This window comes from Poeciliopsis prolifica, unplaced genomic scaffold (assembly GCF_027474105.1).
Source record: "Poeciliopsis prolifica strain line A6 unplaced genomic scaffold, Auburn_PproV2 SCAFFOLD009, whole genome shotgun sequence".
NCBI lineage: Eukaryota > Metazoa > Chordata > Actinopteri > Cyprinodontiformes > Poeciliidae > Poeciliopsis > Poeciliopsis prolifica.
Genome location: NW_026562384.1, coordinates 4291536 through 4312482, shown reverse-complemented (window position 1 = coordinate 4312482; position 20947 = coordinate 4291536). Strand labels below are relative to the sequence as shown.

Below are 20947 nucleotides of genomic sequence, written 5' to 3'. Positions count from 1 at the left end.
AATGAGGGTGCCATCTGAAGCAATCACCCTGGGAGATGGTTATTGAGTTAAGAGGGAGGGAAAAGGAGGGGAAGAGGCAGACATCGCCGACATGTATATATAAAAAGTGGAATGATTCGAGGCTGAGATGGATAAGGCGAGGAAGAGAAACAAAAGCAATTGGGAGGAAGGAAAATGGCAGAGTAAGCGGACATGGAGATCATTTGGGGATTTCCAAAGTTAGAGCCACCGCCTCATGTCCCGATGCACACACACATATACAACCTCGTGCTTAACTGCTCGGCGCTAAGGTCGGAGTCACACTCTGTCTCCCCGGGTCATTATCATGGGCCTGAAAATAGACGGCCAATTGTGTCGCGGCGCGTGAAGAGACCGTGACATTGGATAAACAACGCCAGACCCCTAAACTCTCCTTCCTCGGCCGGATCAGAGCCGGGCTTTGAAACGAGCGGAGACACTCCGCGTGTCCGTGCACTAATTTAGAAATGGATGCAGCAAGAACTTTGAGCGAGGCATTTAGCTGGCTGCACCACCAGTAAGTGGTGACACATGTGGCCCAGAGGGAGTTGGCCACTCGAAGGACTTGGCAGGCGGCTGGAGCCTTCGTATCCGTGCCTCACTGCTAAACTATGTGCAAACAGAAAACACACACAAACTCACACACACTGTTTGAGGTCTAACCAAGTTCCTCTTCGTTTGACTTCACTATCTTATGTTAATGAGAGGTGGCGTTGAGAAGAGCTGGCCGCTGATTGAGGGTGAGAACTGCTAATCACTGGAACAGCTAATCAGAGCTTGTCGTAAATATTGATTAGTTCTGTGCGTTATGGACGTGCTCATTAACCAACGTGTCACCATCTCTCCTTTTTCTTCTGCCTTCCTTCTTCCCTTCACCCTTCCCTTCCTCCACCCCCCTGTACTCCCACCTCTGCCCTCCAGCAACCTCCAACGGCACGATCGAGGGCCTGGAGAACCGCGAGGGAGGCGTGTGCAAGAGCCGAGCCATGAAAGTCATCATGAAAGTCGGGCAAGGTAAATGTGCGCTCACCTCGCATGTAGAACACAAAGAAAAGCGCTGCTGCCTTGAAGCCATGTTTCACTTTGGTGTGACATTTCCATTTAACGCCGTGTGTGCCTGCCGTGACTATGTCCGCCAGCAGCGTCCGACGAGACGCGATCTCTGGAACTGTAACGCTGTTCTGTGTAATACACTTGCCAGCAGGGTTTCTCCAGTTTTTCTTTCAAAATTGTTACCGACCTCTGTGTCACATTTAAATTTGACTGAAATAATGAAGTTGACATGCTTTTGATGTTAAATACTTTCAACAAATTTTCTTGTATGATTTCTATTTTAACCCTGAAAATGTTTGATTTCTGTCAAACTGTGTTGTTCTTTTGTCAAAACGTTTTAGTTTTAAAATTGAAGTCATTACATGGCAATTACAGTAATATTATAGCTTATGCCATTGCCCTGATGAGCAGGAGGGCAGAAAGCTATAAAGCCAACTCCTATAAGGCTACATAAGTAATCTAATTAGTTAGCTGGTTCCTTCTACAGTATACAGTGTTATGCATAAATATAATAACAGCATAAACGCCATTACCCAAATTATCTGCACCCTCTTACACATTTCACTAATTCTTGGTGTTATATGAGTTGATTTTTCTCTTTCGTTGGCAACATTCAGCCATGCTTTTCAATCAGTGGGGGCTCGTCCGGGATGTACGAGTGCATTACAATAACTCTGAAAACAGTTAATTGGCAGTTCAATTCAGAAAGTAAAGCTAAAATGTGAAATTAATTTCTATAATATAGTGAAGTAGTTGAAGCATTTATTTCTGTTAATTTTGATGAATGTCACATAAAATGCATGGCTTTTTTTTCAGATTATTTCTAAGGAAGCTGGCTGCTGTGTGTTTCCAAGCATAAAATTATAAGAAATCTGAAGGAAATAAATAACTAGAACAGGGTGCTCAATAAAGCTTCAAAAACAATGACGGACAAATTTTCAGAATGAAGACTTAAACTGTGTTTGTGGTGTTAGTACTCCAGAACCAGTGACAATGCCAGAAGCGTTTTCACTGGGCTAAGGAGAGAAAGGACAGAACCACGGCTTAGTGGTTCAAACTCCTCTTTTCACATAAAAGTAAAGAAGAAAAAAAGAAGTGCATTACTTTTTTTTATTTGGAAAATCAAGGGTTAAGGTTAGAATCCATGTTTTTTCCTTCTCTCATTCATTGTTCATTTTGAGATTTTATAATTGGCTCATAAACGAGACAGCTGAAATGTGTCTCGGTTACAATATTTTTACAATTAACTGCTTTCTGAGCTTTTTGCTCATGTCATCTGATGATGGTGTCACAGTCAATTGGATTCATCTCCTCCGAAGTGGAGATAGGTAAAGTGTTCATGAATAAATCCATATAAAATATCATACAAATGAGCAGAACCTCAAATATTACAATTCAAATCAAGGTGATTCATCTTCACATAAAGTTCAGGGACCACTTTGGGTTTCTTGAACCCTTTATAAGATTCTTTTTTCTCCCCCTCAATAACTACAGCATCCTCTACAATTATTGGCAATATTTGGTGAAGATGTGTTCAAAACCCTTTGACTATCTGTGGAGACTTTATGGCTCTAGGATGTAACTAATTCCCTGCTTTGGAGATATTCTTCCTCCTGAGTGTGGCGGTGAGATAAATATGGGTCCTTGTCCAGCCGTGTTTATCTCAGTTGCCTTTAAGCCTTTTAATTATTGCACTGACAGTCTAGATAGACGAGTTTAGACAAGTACTTACTTTCATGTTGCCATTTCCTGACTTGGGAACGCACATTTCACATTACTTAAATGGTATGTTTTCTAGATTTTTCTATTTCGAAGAGGAGCCAAGATAACTTGACTTCAGCAGTTATTCAATATTTTCCATGGTCTGTTAATTAAAAACTTTTAGCGACAGTGAAAAGTAAAAGTAATGTCTCTCCCTGGTGAGATTTGGACAATCGAATATGGCAGATTTTTCCCTCCACCTATTTAATTTTTTTAAATTAAAATTACCCTTTTCAAAATATTTCAGTGTAATTTTTGTCTATTTTTCTATTAAAATATTTATTTGAACGTCATTTTACACACTTGTCTCAAAAATTGTGTCCTTTAAAGACGATTTGGAGTTACTAATTAACCCAACAGCCATGTTTCTGGACTGCAGGAGGAAGTCCGAGTACCTGGAGAGAACAAATTTTCCTGAACAAGGAGAACATGCAAACTCCATGCAGCCAGACTTCTAAGAAAAATGGAAACTTCAACCAAAAACGAAGCAGCTTACAGTGCAACTCGCAGATGTCAAGTGCAGTAAAGCTGCTTGATCATAATTAAAAGTGAGAGATGCTAATTATCCGTTGACTCGTGAGGGTTTCTGTTTGTGGGAAGCGACCGCGACTCAGGACCCCCGCGCGCACCGATTCCTGCAGCTGCAGCGTGATGAAGGGATCCGATTAGCTCGCCATCGAATCCCTGGCCAGGAATTTTGGATGTGAAGTTTCAAGTTGCGCTGATGGAAAACGGACCGCCGCTGTGTACGCCGCGATATATGATTACATAGGCCCGCATCATGACGGATGATTGTATCCACGTTGCCCACCCTGGGCCCCGCGGGGGGAATCGAGACATGTTGAATGACTCTCATGTACCGACGAAAAGCCCGCGCAAGTCGTGTAGAAAAGAAATTCGAAAAAAATAACAAGCAAATGACTGATGACTTGCGTGGAATAACTCTACTGTAGTTGCAGGAGTCGCCCTCCGATATTCCTCGGCTGCGATTCTCGCCCCGCGAACGAACGCGTGCTTGAAATGCTCCATGTAAGTGCGAGGCCCGGGGACAACGTCATCTTAAAAACGCTGGAGGTAAACAGGCGAGTTCTGTTTAGATATCCTTGGACGCGGCATTTGGTTGGCGTCACGCATTTCTCTTTTCCGCTTCGCGATCCGGACCTCTACATCCTGGCTTTGACAGAGTACAGTACACAGATGTGTTGCTGTGTAAACAGTTCCTGCGTCCTCAGAGCCGTTTGTTTTGACCCAAACAGACAGTAAGAGGAACATCTGCCCACCACGACGATCCGATCCCAGACTAAGAGTTGGATCTCGCTGAATCAGAAATAAACTGAAGAGACACTGTGGAAAAAAAATAATAAATGAAAAATTAAAAACTAAAATGGAGCGTGTGTGGGAATCTGTGGATGTGCCAGAGAGTGAGATGACAACACTGTATCCTGTGCAGAATGTGGGGGAGTAGAAACTAACAAGCTGCTGATGCTAGCAAGGTTTGAGCGGGAACAAATTCAGCAGCTGCGGTGAAAAAAAATACCCACAGCTATCTCAGAGACAGACAGGCTCTGCGTCTGCTCTCCATCTAGGTCATTTTGATCAGCCGATGGCCTGGGATTGCGACTCTTGCTTGGGGGTGGGGGGGCCTGACGGCAACGCAGCGTGAACTATCAAAGAGAAACGGTTCCATATTCTCCGACTAACGGGAGCTGAAAACGAGATCGGTTCGCCGGGGTGTGGTGGGGCTCGTTTTCGAGGAAACTTCCAGGAAAGTTCCTCTCAGTCGGGGTCTGCTGCCGTGGCTCCCGGCTGTTCCTCAACCTCGGCAGAGCCGTGCGCTCGTTTCCCGAAAACGCTCCCCTGGCGGAGCTGTCAGTCACCATCGATGTGGCCTAAAAACCCTTTTTTTGGGGAAAGATTCAGCGCGCCCAGCTGCCGCTGCTTTCACAAAGTCGGTTTCTGGGGCTGGGATGCGTAATGCGCCCGTCCAGCCCTCTGGGCTATTTGAAGCGTGGTGTTGATTTGGCTGCTTTTAAGAGATTGGTTTTTTAGTTGTTGTTTTTTTCTTTTTCTTCCATTAAGTTTCAAGGATGGACATCCTCCTTTTCTCTTTCCTACTCTTGCTGTTCAGCTGGTTGCTGTGAGTGCAGAAAGTGCTGAAAATGTCAAATATAATTCCCAGAATGAGGGCCTATTTTAAAACCGAATAGGTGGCATATAAGAAAGTACTTTGACATTATGCATTTCAGGGGACTTTTCCTCACTATTTCCACTTTACGAGCGGCTGCACTTCCTTCTTGCTAGCATTCTCTTTTTAATGCAGTGTTAGTACAGATAAAACAGTAACAAATAAAATATATAAATAAAATGCATATTTTAAGAGCCCGTTCTGGCGTCTGCTAGTTGAGGCTTTTCTCTCTTTTATTAGCTATTTGATGAAACTTAAAGACGCCGTGCCTCAGGCCAATATCTCTGCATATTTTTTTTCGTCTCTTCTCTAAAATTAAACGTAAAAACCCTCACTAGACTAATCAATAATGAAAACAGACATTATTCACTCCCCCCCCGAGGCGCTTCCTTCTGCAGCCGCACTGTGTTTTGTCTTAGCAAACACAATAAAAAAAACCCAAAGCCCCGCTCGGTTATGACCCCAGATGTTATTGTGTGTTCGATTCAAACATCTTCCGTCTCTGCAGCTCGGTGCCTTCTGCTCGCCAAGATCGCCTCCTCCCCCCGGCCCCCAGCGCCCCACTCTCCTGCGTCCATTTCCAATCTTTCTGCACATTGTGCTGTGTACTTTGGAGGTTGACTCCAGTATGAAATGTGCACAGATTCTTTTAGAGACACATTTACGATGCATGTGTGTTTGCCAGTATTTTGTCTTTTTAGCATTTTGATGTCAAAGAAGCTTCAATGTTTGGAGTGGAAAAAAAATAAATACTAAAAGTACTGCATGACTGCGAGAGAAATGCAGATTGTTCAAAACTTGTGGAAAAAAAGAGAAAAAAAAAAGAAAAGAAACTGGAAGAAGCGCGTTGGGTGGCTCAGTTGGTAGATGCCAAAGTCCTCAATCCGGTTCTCCTGGGTCCCATTCCTGGTTTTGGGTCATACGCTGCAAAAACACAAAATCTTACTCAGTAGGTTTGCTCCAGTGTCCAGCGGAAATATTTCAATACTCTTGAAATGAAAGAAAACTAGCGTCCAAGTAATTTTTAAGCAAGATACAGGAGCTGATTTTAGGTCAGGTTCCAGATATTTTTATTCTCACTTATAATAAGACATTTTTCCCACTTGATGAGTGAAATAAGCTGCCAGGTGAACTGAAACTTTTTCACCATTTTGAAGGGATCATTGACTTAAAGCACCAGCCAATATCTTGCTGAAAAATAACTTGTAGACCAGCTTTGTCTTATTTCAATAGTACTGGCATGTTTGCTCTAGAATCTGGGCAAAAATGCTTTCAGATTTTGTGACATTAGTGTGTATTTTCCTGGACACTGTTGAATAACGGTGACCAGTTCCTGGAAAACCCTTGGAAAAAAGAAAAGTTGAAAGCTGAAGTGTAATGCTATTTTGTCGCAGATGAAACATCTGCATGCCACACTTCAAAGATTTCTTTGTAAAGGGTTGAAAACCATGCATGAGCCTTAGTTCCAATTCACCATTATGCACTAATACGCTTTAAATGGTAAAAATCATGCTTTTTATGTCACTTATTTAAATGTCTGGGTCTGGGTTTTTTTGGCTGTTGTTTTTCTTTTCTGCAAAAAAACCCAAAACACTAAAACGGAGGAGAAAGTGCCTGAATGGAAAGCTCATCATTTATAAATCCGCTGCTGTTCAGCAGTCTCTCTCCCATGTCACCTTGCTCATTAGAAACATGTTGACTCACTGCCACGCATGCATCTCTCCCTCCTCGCGTCTTTCCCTCCATCTACGTCTCCCGACATCCCTGTCTCTCCGCTCTGTCACTCCATCATCATCGTCTCCTCTCCTCCCCTCTTTCCCTCCTCCCTTCCTCTCCGTCTGGTAGCTTGGCACTTCTGAGTTAGTTGCTTGTCTGCCTAGCTAAGGAAAATGTCAAACAGCACGCACAGGAAAAAGAAAAAAAAAAAAAAAGGGGTCAGAACATTAGGCGGCGCCATGCACACGCTTCAGTGCCGGGCGCGTGCGCGTTTCGCAGCGAGTCAGATCAGTGTTGTCCGCACGCATAACCACCGCGCCCCCCCTCCGCCCCCTCCGCCCCTCTGTCATGCGTGAATGTTCCCACTTCTCACTCCTGTCTCTCTCTCATCAATTATTGACAAGGCACAACAGCTCACGGCGAAGCCCGGCGCTGCTGCAATCAGCGCCGGGCCGAGGCTGCGGTCAGGACATGGAGAAGATGGAGCTGCAGAGGGGCCTCCACCATCCCATACAACAACATGAACGGAAAAAAAAGAAGAAGAAGAAGAAAGAGACACCATAGTCCAATTCCTTTTTTTTATCTTCCCATCCACACCCAAATCATTTCTCATTTCGACTCAGGATTTAGCCATAATTGCTTGGAAATAGAAAATTTCCTGCCAGATTGACTGGCCCCCTTCCTATCATCCGCCCGTGCTTGGCCACACACACTTCCCACGGGGGACTCGAATACAAATTGCCTCCCCACGAGCCCCCTTTTTCTGCCCCCTCCTCTCTGTCTCTCTCTCTCTCCTCACAGCCCTTTGAGCGGGCCTTGGGGCAGATGCAGATAACCACGGCGTGGCAGAAATATCTGATGGACTCCTGTGGAATCCATCTTTTAATAGTGTCTGACTGTCTTCTGCCCCTCATGAAAAAAGGAAAGGAAACCCGCTGGAAGACTCTCCACTTGTTTACCGCAGCCAAGCCTTCAAAGTGTGTGTGCTGAAATCACAACAGACAGTCAGATAAACTGTCTGTTTCCTCTGCGCTCCCCTCGGAGCTCACACAATCCCCCCCTCCGCTTCTCCTTCTTCTCCTCTCCTCGTCGTCCTTTTTTCCGGTCCTCTTATTACCCCCGCTTCTCCCCGTGCCCCCTGTGAAGTGTGCCTCTTCTAGCAGAGTTAAAGCCAGGGCAATAAATAAGGCATATTATGGCCTTTTAACGTGATGAATAATGTAAAACAATAAAAAGTTAATATATAACTACTTTACCCCCATTCTGCCAGGCCTGAGTGTATTGTAAGTATATTGAAGGTGTGTGTGTGCGTGTGTGTGTGCGTGTGTGTGTGTGTTGTGTGTGGGAGGCTCTCATGAGTGTGTCGGTGTTGGAAATGCCTGTCTGAGTGTTTGCTGAAGGAGCTGCTGATGTAGATGTGAGCTCACTTTTTTTTTTTTACTACAGGACAGGGATATCGGCGTGTTTCACAGGCGTTCGCAACGTCCCCCCCACCAACCCTTCCTTTTTTTTTTTCCTGCTTTCATCTTCCCTTCTGACACAGTTTCGACACGGGCGAAGATAACCGTCTGTGTGTATAAAAGATATATCAAAAGATAATAAGCATAATCCTTTGCTGTAGAAGAGGAACAAGTCATTGTAATTCATCGCATGCGTCTTTCCAAGGCTGACTTTTTTTGTGTGTTCTCTCTCTTCTTCTCTCTCTCTCTCTCTTTTTTTTCTCCTTTTATTCTCTGTTTTCCCACAGACCCAAACGCAGCGAACCCAGAGGCGCCGGAAACCCAGGAGGACAACTCGATACCGGAGACCAGCAGTTCCGGTCCGCCCGACCCGAGTAAGACTGGGCCTGTGATGCCAGGAATCCCTGGTGAGCGCATTCACACACGCCCCAGACCATTAGCTTCCACTGTCAAGGAACTGAAATATTTGGCCCTTTTCTCTGAGCTGAGTAACTCCAGCTCGGTCGGATTGGATGGAGAACGTACACTCCGACGCATTTTCAAGGATGCTTGGCTGGACTTCGTTGCTTGACTTTGACTAGGCCTCACTAACACATGAGTGTGTGTTAATCTAAACCATATCATTGTTTCTCTGCCTGGGGATTGTCCTCCCCTCAGTCCCCACAACATGATGCAGCCACCACCATGTTTCACTGCAGGAGTCACCTGATGCTGTATCAGAGTATCGGTCACTGAAACTACTGATTATTGTAACTAACGTTATTCTGTTAATTATTCTGACAATTGATGATTTGATCTTAAAAAAATTTGAACACTTATCACATTTTTCATGTAGCCTCTTTTCATACAATTTGCAAATAAAAAATGCAAATAACTCAACTCCTTTAAGTAAGAAAATAAGCCTTTTGTTGCCCAAAATGCAATAACACAGCATTCATGTACACTTTATTCTTTGTAACAAAAGATGCATTTGCAGCTAAACAGAGATTTGTCAACGTCAACATGTGAAAAGCTCAATCCTTTTGTCTCGACTTTACATCCGTACAGTGAAGCAAAAGGAACTTAATCCGACAATTACCTAATTTAATCCAGGTTAAGCTAAAACTGTGCCACTTGAGGAGCTCTGGGTAGAATACATGTACGAAGAAAGGCGTTATTCTTTATCTTAAATATTAATTAATTATATATATATATATATATAGTATCGATTACTGCTATGAGCTTGTTCCTCTTTCAGAAAATCAATATTTTTTGAGTCTGTATCCTCCAGTGAATGATTAATCGATTGCTAAATTGACTGATGATTAATCGGATGAATCGCCTCAGTCTCAAATCTAATTTTGAGTTGGAGACGGAAGGCGAGTTGAAAACATTTCATTCTTGCTAGCGATGAACATCCTACTCATGGTTTCCTTTCAAGCAACAAAAGTCAATCAGTGCATTTCAAAATGAAACTTTAATTCACTTCCTTAGATAAATATTTCAACCGGGGGTGAGAAGAGCTTCCTTAAAGACATAAGAGCCCCTGAAGCATCTATGACTTCATTGGTGAGTCAGAAATGCAACAAGGCCAGACTTAATTTGGCTTAATGTGGCTCCAGAGGGCTAAATTCTGTCTACTACTAGATTTGCATTGTTTTTATTTCATTTCATTTACATTGTATCTAAGGAAGTGAACCTGTGGCCCAGTTTGACAATGTTTTCCTTCTTTAAACATGTCTGATCCCATGAGTGGTTTCCTTTTCGCAGCTAACATGTCCCCACATCATAATACTGCCACCACCCTTATTTATACTCTTACACATGTTGTTGCAAACTCCACGCTGAATATTTTAGCTTTTCATTTAGCTACTCCTCTCTGCAGGCCGGATTATGAAGTGCGCGTCTAGTAGATTGGCAACGGATTCTTCCACCTGAGCGTCGGATCCCGGCAGCTCCTCCCAAGCGTTACCATGGATATCTCGGCTGCCCCTCTCATTTTTAAACGTTTCCCCTTCATCTGTTCACTTCTGTTATTAATACATGACATCATTCGGCTTTGCGAGCAAATGTAAAAAAAAAAAAAACTTTTTCAAACAGAATACCTACATCCTGGAGGCTGCGCTAGTAATTCATCACATTCGCTCTCGAGGGAGAAAATTAAAAATAATAGTTTAGCCTTTCAAAGTATGCTATTCCTCATATGGCTCTGACACGCTTCAGGCAACTCTTAACTCAGCATGCTGGAGTGTTTGCAAAACCAGAGTTGCTGACAGGATAGAGTGAAACTCTCCAAAATGCAGGTTGTGATGAAAAGACGTAAAACCACACCCTAAACAAACACGGCTCGCCCTGAGTCACACAGGGAGTGTGCTGCATGCTGGGAGACTTGACGACAGACCTTTTTATTACATTACCTGCCTTAAATCTCAGTAGAGATGCACTTAAATCAGCCTAATCATTGCAGTTGTTAGCTATTTACATCAAGCAGTCACTCCACTTATTTTTGAGAGCGCGGAAAATCTCGCAAAATCAACAAATCTCATTTTTTGAGCTAGTGCTTAACTTTGAGGGTATTTCTAATTTTCTGTATAAAGTGTAAAAACACTGGCTTTCAGCGCCAACTCCAACCTGAAGGTGGCAGTTTTTCATACTCAGCCTGACTTGATATGAACTCATAGATTGGATCTCTGTCTCTTTAAAAACTCCTTCTCACAAAGTCATCATGACATGGCTCCTCTATGAACTCTGTAGCAAAGTTTTACCAGCGTCACACTGTATAATAAATATAGTTATTATATAATAATAAGTATAATAAACTCAGTAGATTCGCAGTTCCATTAGGTGTTTGCTGATCGCTGGTGGCTAGTCTGAAGGAGTGGAGTCGTGGAGGAGGGCTGATCTGTGAGGCGGAGGCTTGGACTCAAAGGGGGTCCAAAGGGGGTTCTGGGTCCAACCAGCCATTTTCCACAACTGAATGGTTGCAATGGAGATGAAAGTATTCTTCACGCATGCACGGAAGAATCCAGACGCGTTTTTGTTGAGGGAATAACATCTTAACTTGATTTGAAGCTCAAAGAGGTTGATTTTACACAAAACTGCCTCTCTTAGACATACTTATTGAATGCAGACACTGACATTTATTTGCATTTTAACAGGTTTATTTTAAATGGGTTTTACATTTACGTCACACATTCAGGCACCTCCGGCCGTTTGAGAGCACTCGTTGTCTTGGTATGGCCCAAAATGAAGATGAGCTGCATCTTCTTCACCACTTCGCCTTTTCCTTCTCCTTCTTCTTCTTTTCTCCAAAGAGCGGCTGCTTTGCAGGGAACTTTTTTGACTTAGTTCACAACTTTGTGCACCACAAACCCCCCACTTCTGCCCTCAAAAGTTCACACTGTTCCGCCTGTCCCGATGTGATAAGCAGCTCTTTTCTTAATAGTTGCTTATTTGACATTAGCTGCTCTAAAAAAAGATGTCCCTATGTCACTTTTCCCTGTATTCTTGGGGCTTTTCACCTGCCTGCCACTGTTGGATCAGTTATTATGTCAAGTGAGGGTGGAATGAAGGACGAGTGGCGGCGGGGTGGCGGAGGGGTGGGGGGGGACTGATATTTCAGGAATGAAATTTCTTGACTGCCTCTCTTCCCGGCTCGCTCAGAATGTCCGAAGTTCCCTCAGCCTCCGATTTCTCCCGATAAGAGCAGAATTGGTAGCCTTCAATCACGGTGTTCGGCTGCGATAGAGGCTCAAGGCGCGGTTATCCCCTTATCAATAAATGGTTAAGTGCAAACGGGGGCCGGCAGAGTGCGGAGACACAGTCATTAACGGGGCTGGCAGGCTCCTGAGGTATGAGACTTTTGTGTGCCTGTGGAGGTAAGAGGGAGGCGGCGGGGGTGTCAGGGGTGAGGAGGGGTCACGGACAGTAAAAGAGTGATGGCTGAGGCGAGGGGTTGGTGTGGGGGGTGAGTGCTGGTCTTTGGCAGCAGCTGCAGCATACATGGAAAACAGATTTGGTTCCTCTCGGATTTCAGTCACTGGCGGAGCCAGCCATTCCCTTTCCCATCCCATCCTGAACCCCCCACACCCCCCAACCCCGAACAAAAGGATAAAATAAAATCAGATGTTCAGATGTGCCCTCCACATTTGGTTTTTCCATCGCGCGCCTGGCCTCTGACACACAAAACATGTCGAACAACTTGCCCCTCGCTCGCATCGCTCCCCCGAAATAAAAAGGAAAAAGATCAGAGCGGGAATCTTTGTGGTGCTGAGTGTCGACTTCGGATTTCATTGGCGAGGGAATGGGTGTGTGCGAGGGGGGGGGCTGCTTTGATTGAGCTTATTCAATTAGATTACATCAAGGGGGCTGTTAGTCATGTTGAGCAAACAAGAAAGTGGGATGCACTCAGAGTTGATTTTGTATGGTCTGCACATGTCAGGACAGACGGACCGTGAATGCGAGGCTGTCTCTGAGGGACTTCTTGAAAGTTACTCATAAAGGAGTTCGAGGAATGGGCGGGGGGAAAGAGACATTGTCTCCTCCAACGAACAATCAAAGTTCTCTTTGCCAACCCTCCTTTACATTCAAATTAAACGAGCAAACGGTGATGCAACCTCTTTTTTCAGTCCTTCTATATATATCCACTAAAATGCAACATTAAGGAAACAAGAACAGATAGTTTTTATGTGCGCTGCTCTTTTTACGGCAACTCCTCAGAGCCTTGCAAAAAAGTCTCCACAAACCCTTGATGCCTCTTCACTTTTTTCCACGTTACGACCAGAGGCTTCTAGATCAAAACCAGAGTGCCGCATAATTGTGAAGGGATACGGAATGGATAGATTCTACAACACTATCTTAAGATTTTATGCATTTTGGCAAACCTACAAAGAGACCGTTGCACAACGTGTCAAAGGTGACGACAGAGGAGCTGGAAAGATGCACTGCTCAGGTGGGAGAATCTGTTGGCGCAATTCAACAAATCTGGCCTTTGCAGAGGAGATCCAAGAAAAAAACAATTAGATGTCTTTTTGTGCAGTTTGCAAAAAAAAAAAAAGAAAGCGGGTGAGGAAGATGATGAATGAAATTGAATATACCTTAATAATTGTTCTAATACTTGGATATTGTCTACATTCATAAAAAAAAAATCCCCAAATATGAATACAACTCAGCTAACTGTGAATTTTATACGAAGCAAAGTGTTTGCAAAACATGGCGGTGGCAGCGTCATGTTGGGATGCTCGTCTTCAGCACGAATAGCCCGGCCGGTCAGACATACGGGCAGTAAATACTGTTTGACGCCACAAACTGGAATGGTTTAGATCAAAGCATACCCATGTGCTTGAGTGCCCCAGTCAAAATCCAGACCTGAATCCATTTAGGGATCTGTGGCAACAGATGCTCTCCATCCTGTCTGGCTGAGCTGGAGCTACAGAAAGAAAAGAAAAAAAAAACTGGAGAATTTTTCTGTCTCTGCGTCGACAAAGCTGGAAGATATTCACCCTGAACAGAATCTACTTTGGTCCGTTTCTATTCACCTTCTGATTATTCAGTGCCTTGAGTCAGCATAGCATAAAATACGGTGAAGCTTGGAGGTTTAACATAACAGGATTAATCGGAATTAATCGTTATGACTCGATTATTGAAGTAATCGTCAACTATTTTACTAATTGATCAATCGTCAGAAGAATTGATGGATAACTAAATTACTTGTTACTTGCAGTCCTGGTTTTGTTCATTTGCAAAGCATATGGTGAAATAGATTTTTTCATTTAATCAAAGTCTTCAAGCGTTGCTCACATAAATCTGTAAAGTCCGAGTCATGGAATAAGCAGAGACGTACATCAGGAAACAACTGAATGATAGTTTGCCATTCATCACAAATCTTTCCTCTGTGCAGCTCAGAAAAGGAATAAATTATCTCTGCCTTTTGGTGACCTTCCTCTCCTTAAGCCCCCCCTCTCTCTCTCTCTGCAGGCCCCAAGATCCAAGATGATCCCGGGTCCTCCTCCAGCACCGACGGCTTCTTGAGCTCCAAGGTGGCCGTGTTCTCCTGCATCGCCATCGGATGCATCATCTTCCTCGTGCTCATTCTGCTCCTCGTCATCCTCCTCATCAAGATGCGCAAGCGCTCCAGGAAAAACGCGCACTCGCAGGCCCGCCCGTCGGCGCTGTCGCTCAGCACGCTGTCCAACCCCAAGCTGCCCGGCGGCACGGCCGGCACCGAGCCCAGCGACATCATCATCCCCCTGCGGACAGAGAACAACTACTGCCCCCACTACGAGAAGGTGAGCGGGGACTACGGTCACCCGGTCTACATCGTCCAGGAGATGCCGCCGCAGAGCCCTGCCAACATCTATTACAAGGTTTGACGCGCTCCAGGGGAGCCGGCGGCGATGGCCAGGAGAGAGGAGCGCTTGATTTACGTTCTTGGGAAGAACGTTTTCCTTTGAATCTTTTTTTGAGGAGGGGGGCGCGGGGACTTGAAGCAACCCCCCCCTCCTTGTTATTTGTACCACCTGCTGCACAAATCTGGAGAAACACGTACTGAGCAGTCACCAGCGGGGTTGGGAGCTGACTGATGAGAGACCCCGACCGTCGCCCCTCTCCTCCCTCACCTCCCTCACCCCCCCACCAGTATGCGTCTCCCCTCCGACCCCAACCACTCCCGGAGAGTCTGGACTGGACCAACAGATGGACCTCTAGCTTCCCTGTCCCTGCTAATGGACAGGATATAACTTATCTCGGCTCCCCGAAGTACAGCTTGTGCTACACCCAATTAAACACGCCATCCCCAGCACACAACCGGCCGGGAAGCAGGCAGGCAGGGGGTGGAGGGGGTTGCCTCTGGTGAGCAAGTAGGAAAGGAAAAAAAAAACCCAACATCAAGGTGTTTGTACGTGTGCACCACTGTGCGCGTTTCGTGTGGGGGGCCTACCTCCCCACCCTCCCGCCGTTGCTGGGCCAGGGAAACTCTCCAGATAGCTCAGGTATCTTTACACAGTGTGTGGAAAAACGTGCTCCTCTCCCTTACGCACCTCTGATGTTTGCCTTACTTACTATTTTTGATGGAGGAGATTTCCTCGAACCCTGATTAAGTTCACGAAGCAGTTGTATTTTGTTAGACTTTTCCTACAAGTGCACAATGTATAGAGCTAAACCCATTGTCATAACGACTCCCAACCCCTCACCGCCCACGCCATCTCGCCGCTTTTAATCTGTTGACACCCCACTTTTACCTGGACTCTTTGCTGTCGAGGTGTGTATGCTTGCATGTGTGTGTGTGTGTGTGTGTGTGTGTGTGTGTGTGTGTGTGTGTGTGTGTGTGTGTGTGTGTGTGTGTGTGTGTTGCACACGTGGAAGTCCTCCCCTCCTGCTCTGCTGAAATGAGTTCCAGCATTGCTCTGGCACATTTGTGTGTGTGTGTGTATTTCAGGGTGTGTCCTCGTTGAGTGCGGTTGGACATGTCCGGACCTGTTTCTCTAAGAAGTGTGGAGACCTTATTGGATTTGACATCGAGATACTGTATCCAAAGCATGACAAGTAAAAAAAAAAATAGAGGGTGATGCGCCGACCGACAGACGAGATCTAGCAAACACTCTTGAGTGCTCCAAGTTGGCACCGATCGGAGACCTTACTGTCGGATCGGCTTTCAGACAGGCAGGCAGGTTGCTATTTGTTCGCTTTATCTCCTGGAGCCGCAGTTGAATCATCCCAAAAAAAATTTAATTTGAGGGGCGTCGGTCAGATGGCTCTCCGCTGATTGGCTAGCCTACAGAGGTATGATGCCCCACATATAGGTTTGGACAGAGAGCCGGACTACAGTATCATCACATTCCAATTGGCCGCCATCTGGAGATGAGTCAGCGTGTGACTAATCTACGTGCCATCTCCATGCCCACTCTCACCACCCGACTGGGGGCGGGAAGGACGAGGGGGAGAAAAATTGTCCCCGTGACTCGGCTTTAGCTTGAGAGGACGATGGAGGTGGGAACGGGTGAGGCGGTGCCGGCTGAGGCACTTTCGTTTTCGCAGGCCTCTCTCTTACCAGCTGTGCTGTGAATAAAAATGCTGCGTGGAATATTCAGCGAGGACACTGCAGCTCAGCTATCACACAGCCCAGGGCGACAGCATCAAGGCGGGATTTTACTGCAGCTGCACGAGTGTAAATTTGAGGGGGATGTTTTTGTGTGTGTGCACACATAGGTGCTTATTTGTGCTTATATTTGCAGTTTCCACTTAGTGGATGTGGGCAAATTTTGTCTGCTGCTGTGACAGACAGTATTTTTTTTGTTTTTTTGGGACTGTGCATCTCCTCTAATGGAGCATACAGCACTGCAGTCAAAGCTAATGATGTCTGAGATACGGCAAGCCACTAGTGCCAAATATCGGCAGTCAGGAAAATGTCAGTGAAAACTTTGTATTTTACACCAGCAAGTCGTATTTTGAGCACTTCCTTCCTCATTGATCTCGTTGCCTGTTTATGAAAAGCCAAGGAAAACGTTCTATCAGATCGTAGAACGTCACTTTTTTTGTTTGTTTTTTCCTTTTCATAAAAATACAGCCGTTCTACATCTGTATGACACGAACAGATGTAGGTAAGAAGCGAAGCGCGCTGTAAAGTAGGTGAACTCCTCCCCCCGAACAGAAGGCCATATTTTACACCAGCAAGTCACAGCGATTTGAACGCCTCCTTCTCAGCGCGTACGGTTCGATCAAGTCATCAAAACATCTCATGCCACATGAACACGGAAAAAAAAGGCCCTGTATCTTGGGAATGCCACTTTTTTAGTAGCTCATCGTCGGGCCTGACTTAAAAAGTGGCTTTTAATCAGTCTGACTTTGTCAGCAGCAATTTTATGTACCGAAAAAACATAAAATGTTACCATTATTGGTCTAGTTTTCTAAGGTAAATATCTTTGGTATATTTGAAATAAGACTAAACTACAAGCAATCATGGGCTTAATTTAAGTTAATACATAACTTCTTTTCACTGATGAAGAATTACTAGCTTTACTGGCTGATTATTTTGCTTATAACTAGTATTTTTTCGTAAATATGAAGTAATTATTGACATAAAACAAGCCCGTACATCTTGCTTAAACGACGCTTGTGAGTCCGTTTTTGTCCTATTTCAAGCGTCCTATTTCAGGCATTTGCACTAGAAACCAAACCAAAAGCACTTGGTAAGGTTTTGTGGTTTTGCAGCGCACCAATATTTGGCACTCATGTCTTGCCATAATATAAAGGAAATAGGGAGAGCCATAAAGGACGACAAGCTGTCGTTTGCGCCCACGCGCCAACGTAAACACATCCAGACTGACGGGTTCAGGTTTGCTTCCGGTCAGGGGTAGGGTGCGTAACGTTTACCCAGCGACAGAGTCCAGCCCATCATCAGCCAGCGCTGACATCACCCTCGGACCGGCGCTGCAGGGTTAAAAGGCGACCCCGGCTTGAAGACTCGGGGAGGACTCCGGTGGCTCTTGCGTGTCGTTAACCTCTTGAGTTAACAACCTCAGCAGCTGCCGGTGATTTTGTGTGTGTATGTGTGTGTGTGTGTGTGTGTGTGTGTGTGTGTGTGTGTGCGTGCGTGCGTGTGTGTCCCTGTGTTTTAACTCAGCATGCGCCCATCTGCAAAACTCATCTAGAGCATATATTTTTGTTTCGGATCACCGCGCCTCTATTCATCTACACCAGCTTAGGGAGTCATTACCAAATTACCACAAAGCATATCTCATTTTCATTCATTCTAGCGACCGCTTAGTGTTATTCAATTTCGGGAGGAATTATGGAAAAAAAATAATAAAATAAATAAAAATAATAATTAAAAAAAAGAGTAAGCAGAGAAATGTAAATATATGGATAGAGCCCTGTTTAAGATTTAATTTCCACCTGAACACTGCTCATAAGAAGAATTTAAGATTAGATTTTTGTAATGGAGGATGTTTGTAAATAGCCGTCTTTTTAAAGTGTGTTTTGTATGAATCCTTGCAATTTCTTTTTTGTTTGTTTTTTTTGTTTTTTTTGTCTTCATTTTCTTTTTCCTTTAGACTTTTAACTGAATATTGCAACATGTGCTGTCTTTTACGCAGCATCCAGTATTGTCGAAAAAGTCTTTGTTACCACACGTGTTTTAAAAATATTAATAATAATAAAATAAAACTAGGATTCAGAGAGGGGGAGGTTTTGCTTTTATTTTTTGTGTTCAACAGGAAGTTTTACGTCTTCAGACTGAACCTTTGTCACCGAGTGGCTTTGAAACAGGACAGGTTGCTGGAACGATGATGATGATGATGATGTTGGAGGCGCGGCTCAACTCTGCATATGACGATGACGACTGTGTTATTTCGCTCCATTTGAGCCTCTTTCACCCATGGCGACGCCAAAAGAGAAAAGATGCTGGTCCAAAAAAAAAAAAAGAAGAGTCTGATTTCAGCTTTTATAAGTCTAGAGGGCCGGAAAGGGGGGAAGGTTGCAGGGAAGGAGGGAGAAGGAGAGGCGGGGAAAAGAACGAGGCCTCGTACGAGAGCGTGACAGTGGCCCGCTCGCCAATAAATCATCTGGTTTACACCGCTCATTATCTCCCAGGCGGTCTTTTGTTTTAAAGATGCTCCCTCTCCTCCCGCTCTCCCGCTGCCCTTCTCCTTTGTCGTCCCCTCCTTCCTAATTTAGCACAAGGATGCTGTAAGGTGGTTTCTGCTGGGTTATTATTTTTTTTCTTCTTTCAAAGCCACAGTATTATGATTTATTTTTCTCTCAATGTGCATGTGAAAGCAAAGACCTGTTGAATTTACTTTCCTTTTGTTGGAATCACAAATGTTATTTTATGTTTTGTTTTCTTCTTCTTCTTGTCATTCACTTATTTACCACTTCTCAGCGTAACCTGTCGGCACCAGCTACAATGGAAACAAACGTTCCACCAGTTTGGAAACTACAGCATATTGATAAATAAAATTTTTCCCATGGAACTTGGTCTGGCGTGATGTTCTCTCTTCGATGAGTTTCACACGTGACGTCGCATATGTGGGCCAAAGCATTGACTTTTGGTTTCATCTCAACTTTCACTTCCCCACAGGGCTTGTGAGCAACGATTTATTTATTTATTTTATTTTATTTTTTTCTCTAAACAAAGGCTCTCTTGTTGTTCTCCCACCTGGGTCGCGGGGTTCAGCAGCTCCTCCAGAGTGACAATGTGATCCCGGTTTACTCACACATGGCTTGTTGTTCATTTCTAGATCGTCAGCAGTTCTCCTCCGGGAAGTCGAGGCGACGTCTCCACCGCGCCGCTCTTCATCACCGAACGTGTGACAGACGTGTGGCCAAAATCACGACATGAACAATTGGTGAATAAGCTTAGCGTGGTTCACCACACTGAACGTGTAAGCTATGCAAATCTAGAGAGTAAAAGGTAAAAAGAAGACAAAGGTCATCTTTAGGTGACACTCTGAAAGCGTTGCTGGTTTTGAATAATGAAGGTGCTTAGAAGTAGAAAGGAAAAAAGAAAAGCAAACAACACCTGAAGGTCAACACATCATCTAAATTGTTACCATTTCTGATGATCACTTCCTATGACCGCCCTTGCATAAAAGGCTGAATAAGTATTTGTTTATTTCGATGTGTCTTTAAGGCCTACGTTAAAAATGTCAACAGTGCCGAGTGCTTAGGTCAATCACTGAAATTATTTCTCTGCTGGAATAAGGAGAAGCATGTTGTTTTGGAAAGAAAATCTCAGGATTCTGAGGTTTATGTAAATTTTCTTGGTCTTTCGTAAAATTGCATTTTAAGCCGTGTGACATTCTCGAATATTCACTCCGTTCCCTCTGACAGAACTGATGTAAATGAGTCGCCTTCGTACGCCGCCTTGCTTCACACTCACATCCAGGCTGCCAAATTTTATAAGTCAGGACTTTGTAATGGCCACTCCAAGTAACCGTCCTTAAGTCACTTTGTTGTTTTTGGCAGGCGTTGAGTCATTGTCCATTTCGAGGACCAATTTGTGTCCAAGTCTGAACTTCCTCGCTGATGACTTGAGATTTGGCTTCAGTGCTTCCACGTGAAGTATTGTTCTCTTCTCATACTGCCATCTATTTTGGGAGCTGCGTCAGTCTGTTGCCCCGCAAGACACCCCCACAACGTGACGCGGCCTCCTCCGGACTTCACAGCTAGCGCGGTGTCCTCAGGCTTCAGATGCAAGCCTTCTCCTCTCTTTAGCGAGCGTAGTCCAGGTGATCACTGAAAACCAGGAATTGAGAGCATTTGCACTCTGTCGCTTACAGAGTAAAGGCCTCTTCTTCTTCTTTGCTGGTTGACCTTTCTGATGATGTCAGTACAGGATTCTCTGGATGATGACTCGCTTGCAAGTTTTAGAAGGTCATGTGAGATTATTCACATGACCTGAATCACACATTTCAACACAAATCAACTTCAGTTCTGAGTCCGTCTCCGTTCCTTCACTTTATGATTGTTGGATCTGCATAAACATAAATGCGTCAATAGACGAGCGCTCCATCACCAAGCACCTCAAACTTGCACCCAAGTTCGAACCAGACTCTGGGAGTCCACGTTACTTTTCCTGATATTTCTGCTCATATCTTTTGATTTTTTTCCCCTATTTTCTCAAATAGAAGTAATCCCAATTGACCCAAAACAGTAAATGTTTAAAGCCATACAATGCCGGCCAGGAAAAGAAGCTGTTTTTGTTGTTTGGTTTTTTTTAGTGCTTTTGCAATTACACGAATGATTCGAGTACCTCGATTATTAAAATTTCTCGAGGAAA

At 44.5% G+C, this 20947-nt stretch overlaps 1 protein-coding gene across 1 annotated transcript in view; it reads left to right on the top strand.

The window, feature by feature from the left end:
- efnb1 (ephrin-B1) overlaps positions 1-19139 on the top strand; it is a 78998-nt gene extending 59859 nt beyond the window's left edge. Inside the window, 3 exon segments of the mRNA XM_055033933.1 lie at positions 940-1032; positions 8481-8600; positions 14149-19139. Coding sequence (XP_054889908.1) covers positions 940-1032; positions 8481-8600; positions 14149-14543 — 608 coding nt within the window. The 3' untranslated portion in view covers positions 14544-19139.
- The last annotated feature ends 1808 nt before the right edge of the window (positions 19140-20947 follow it).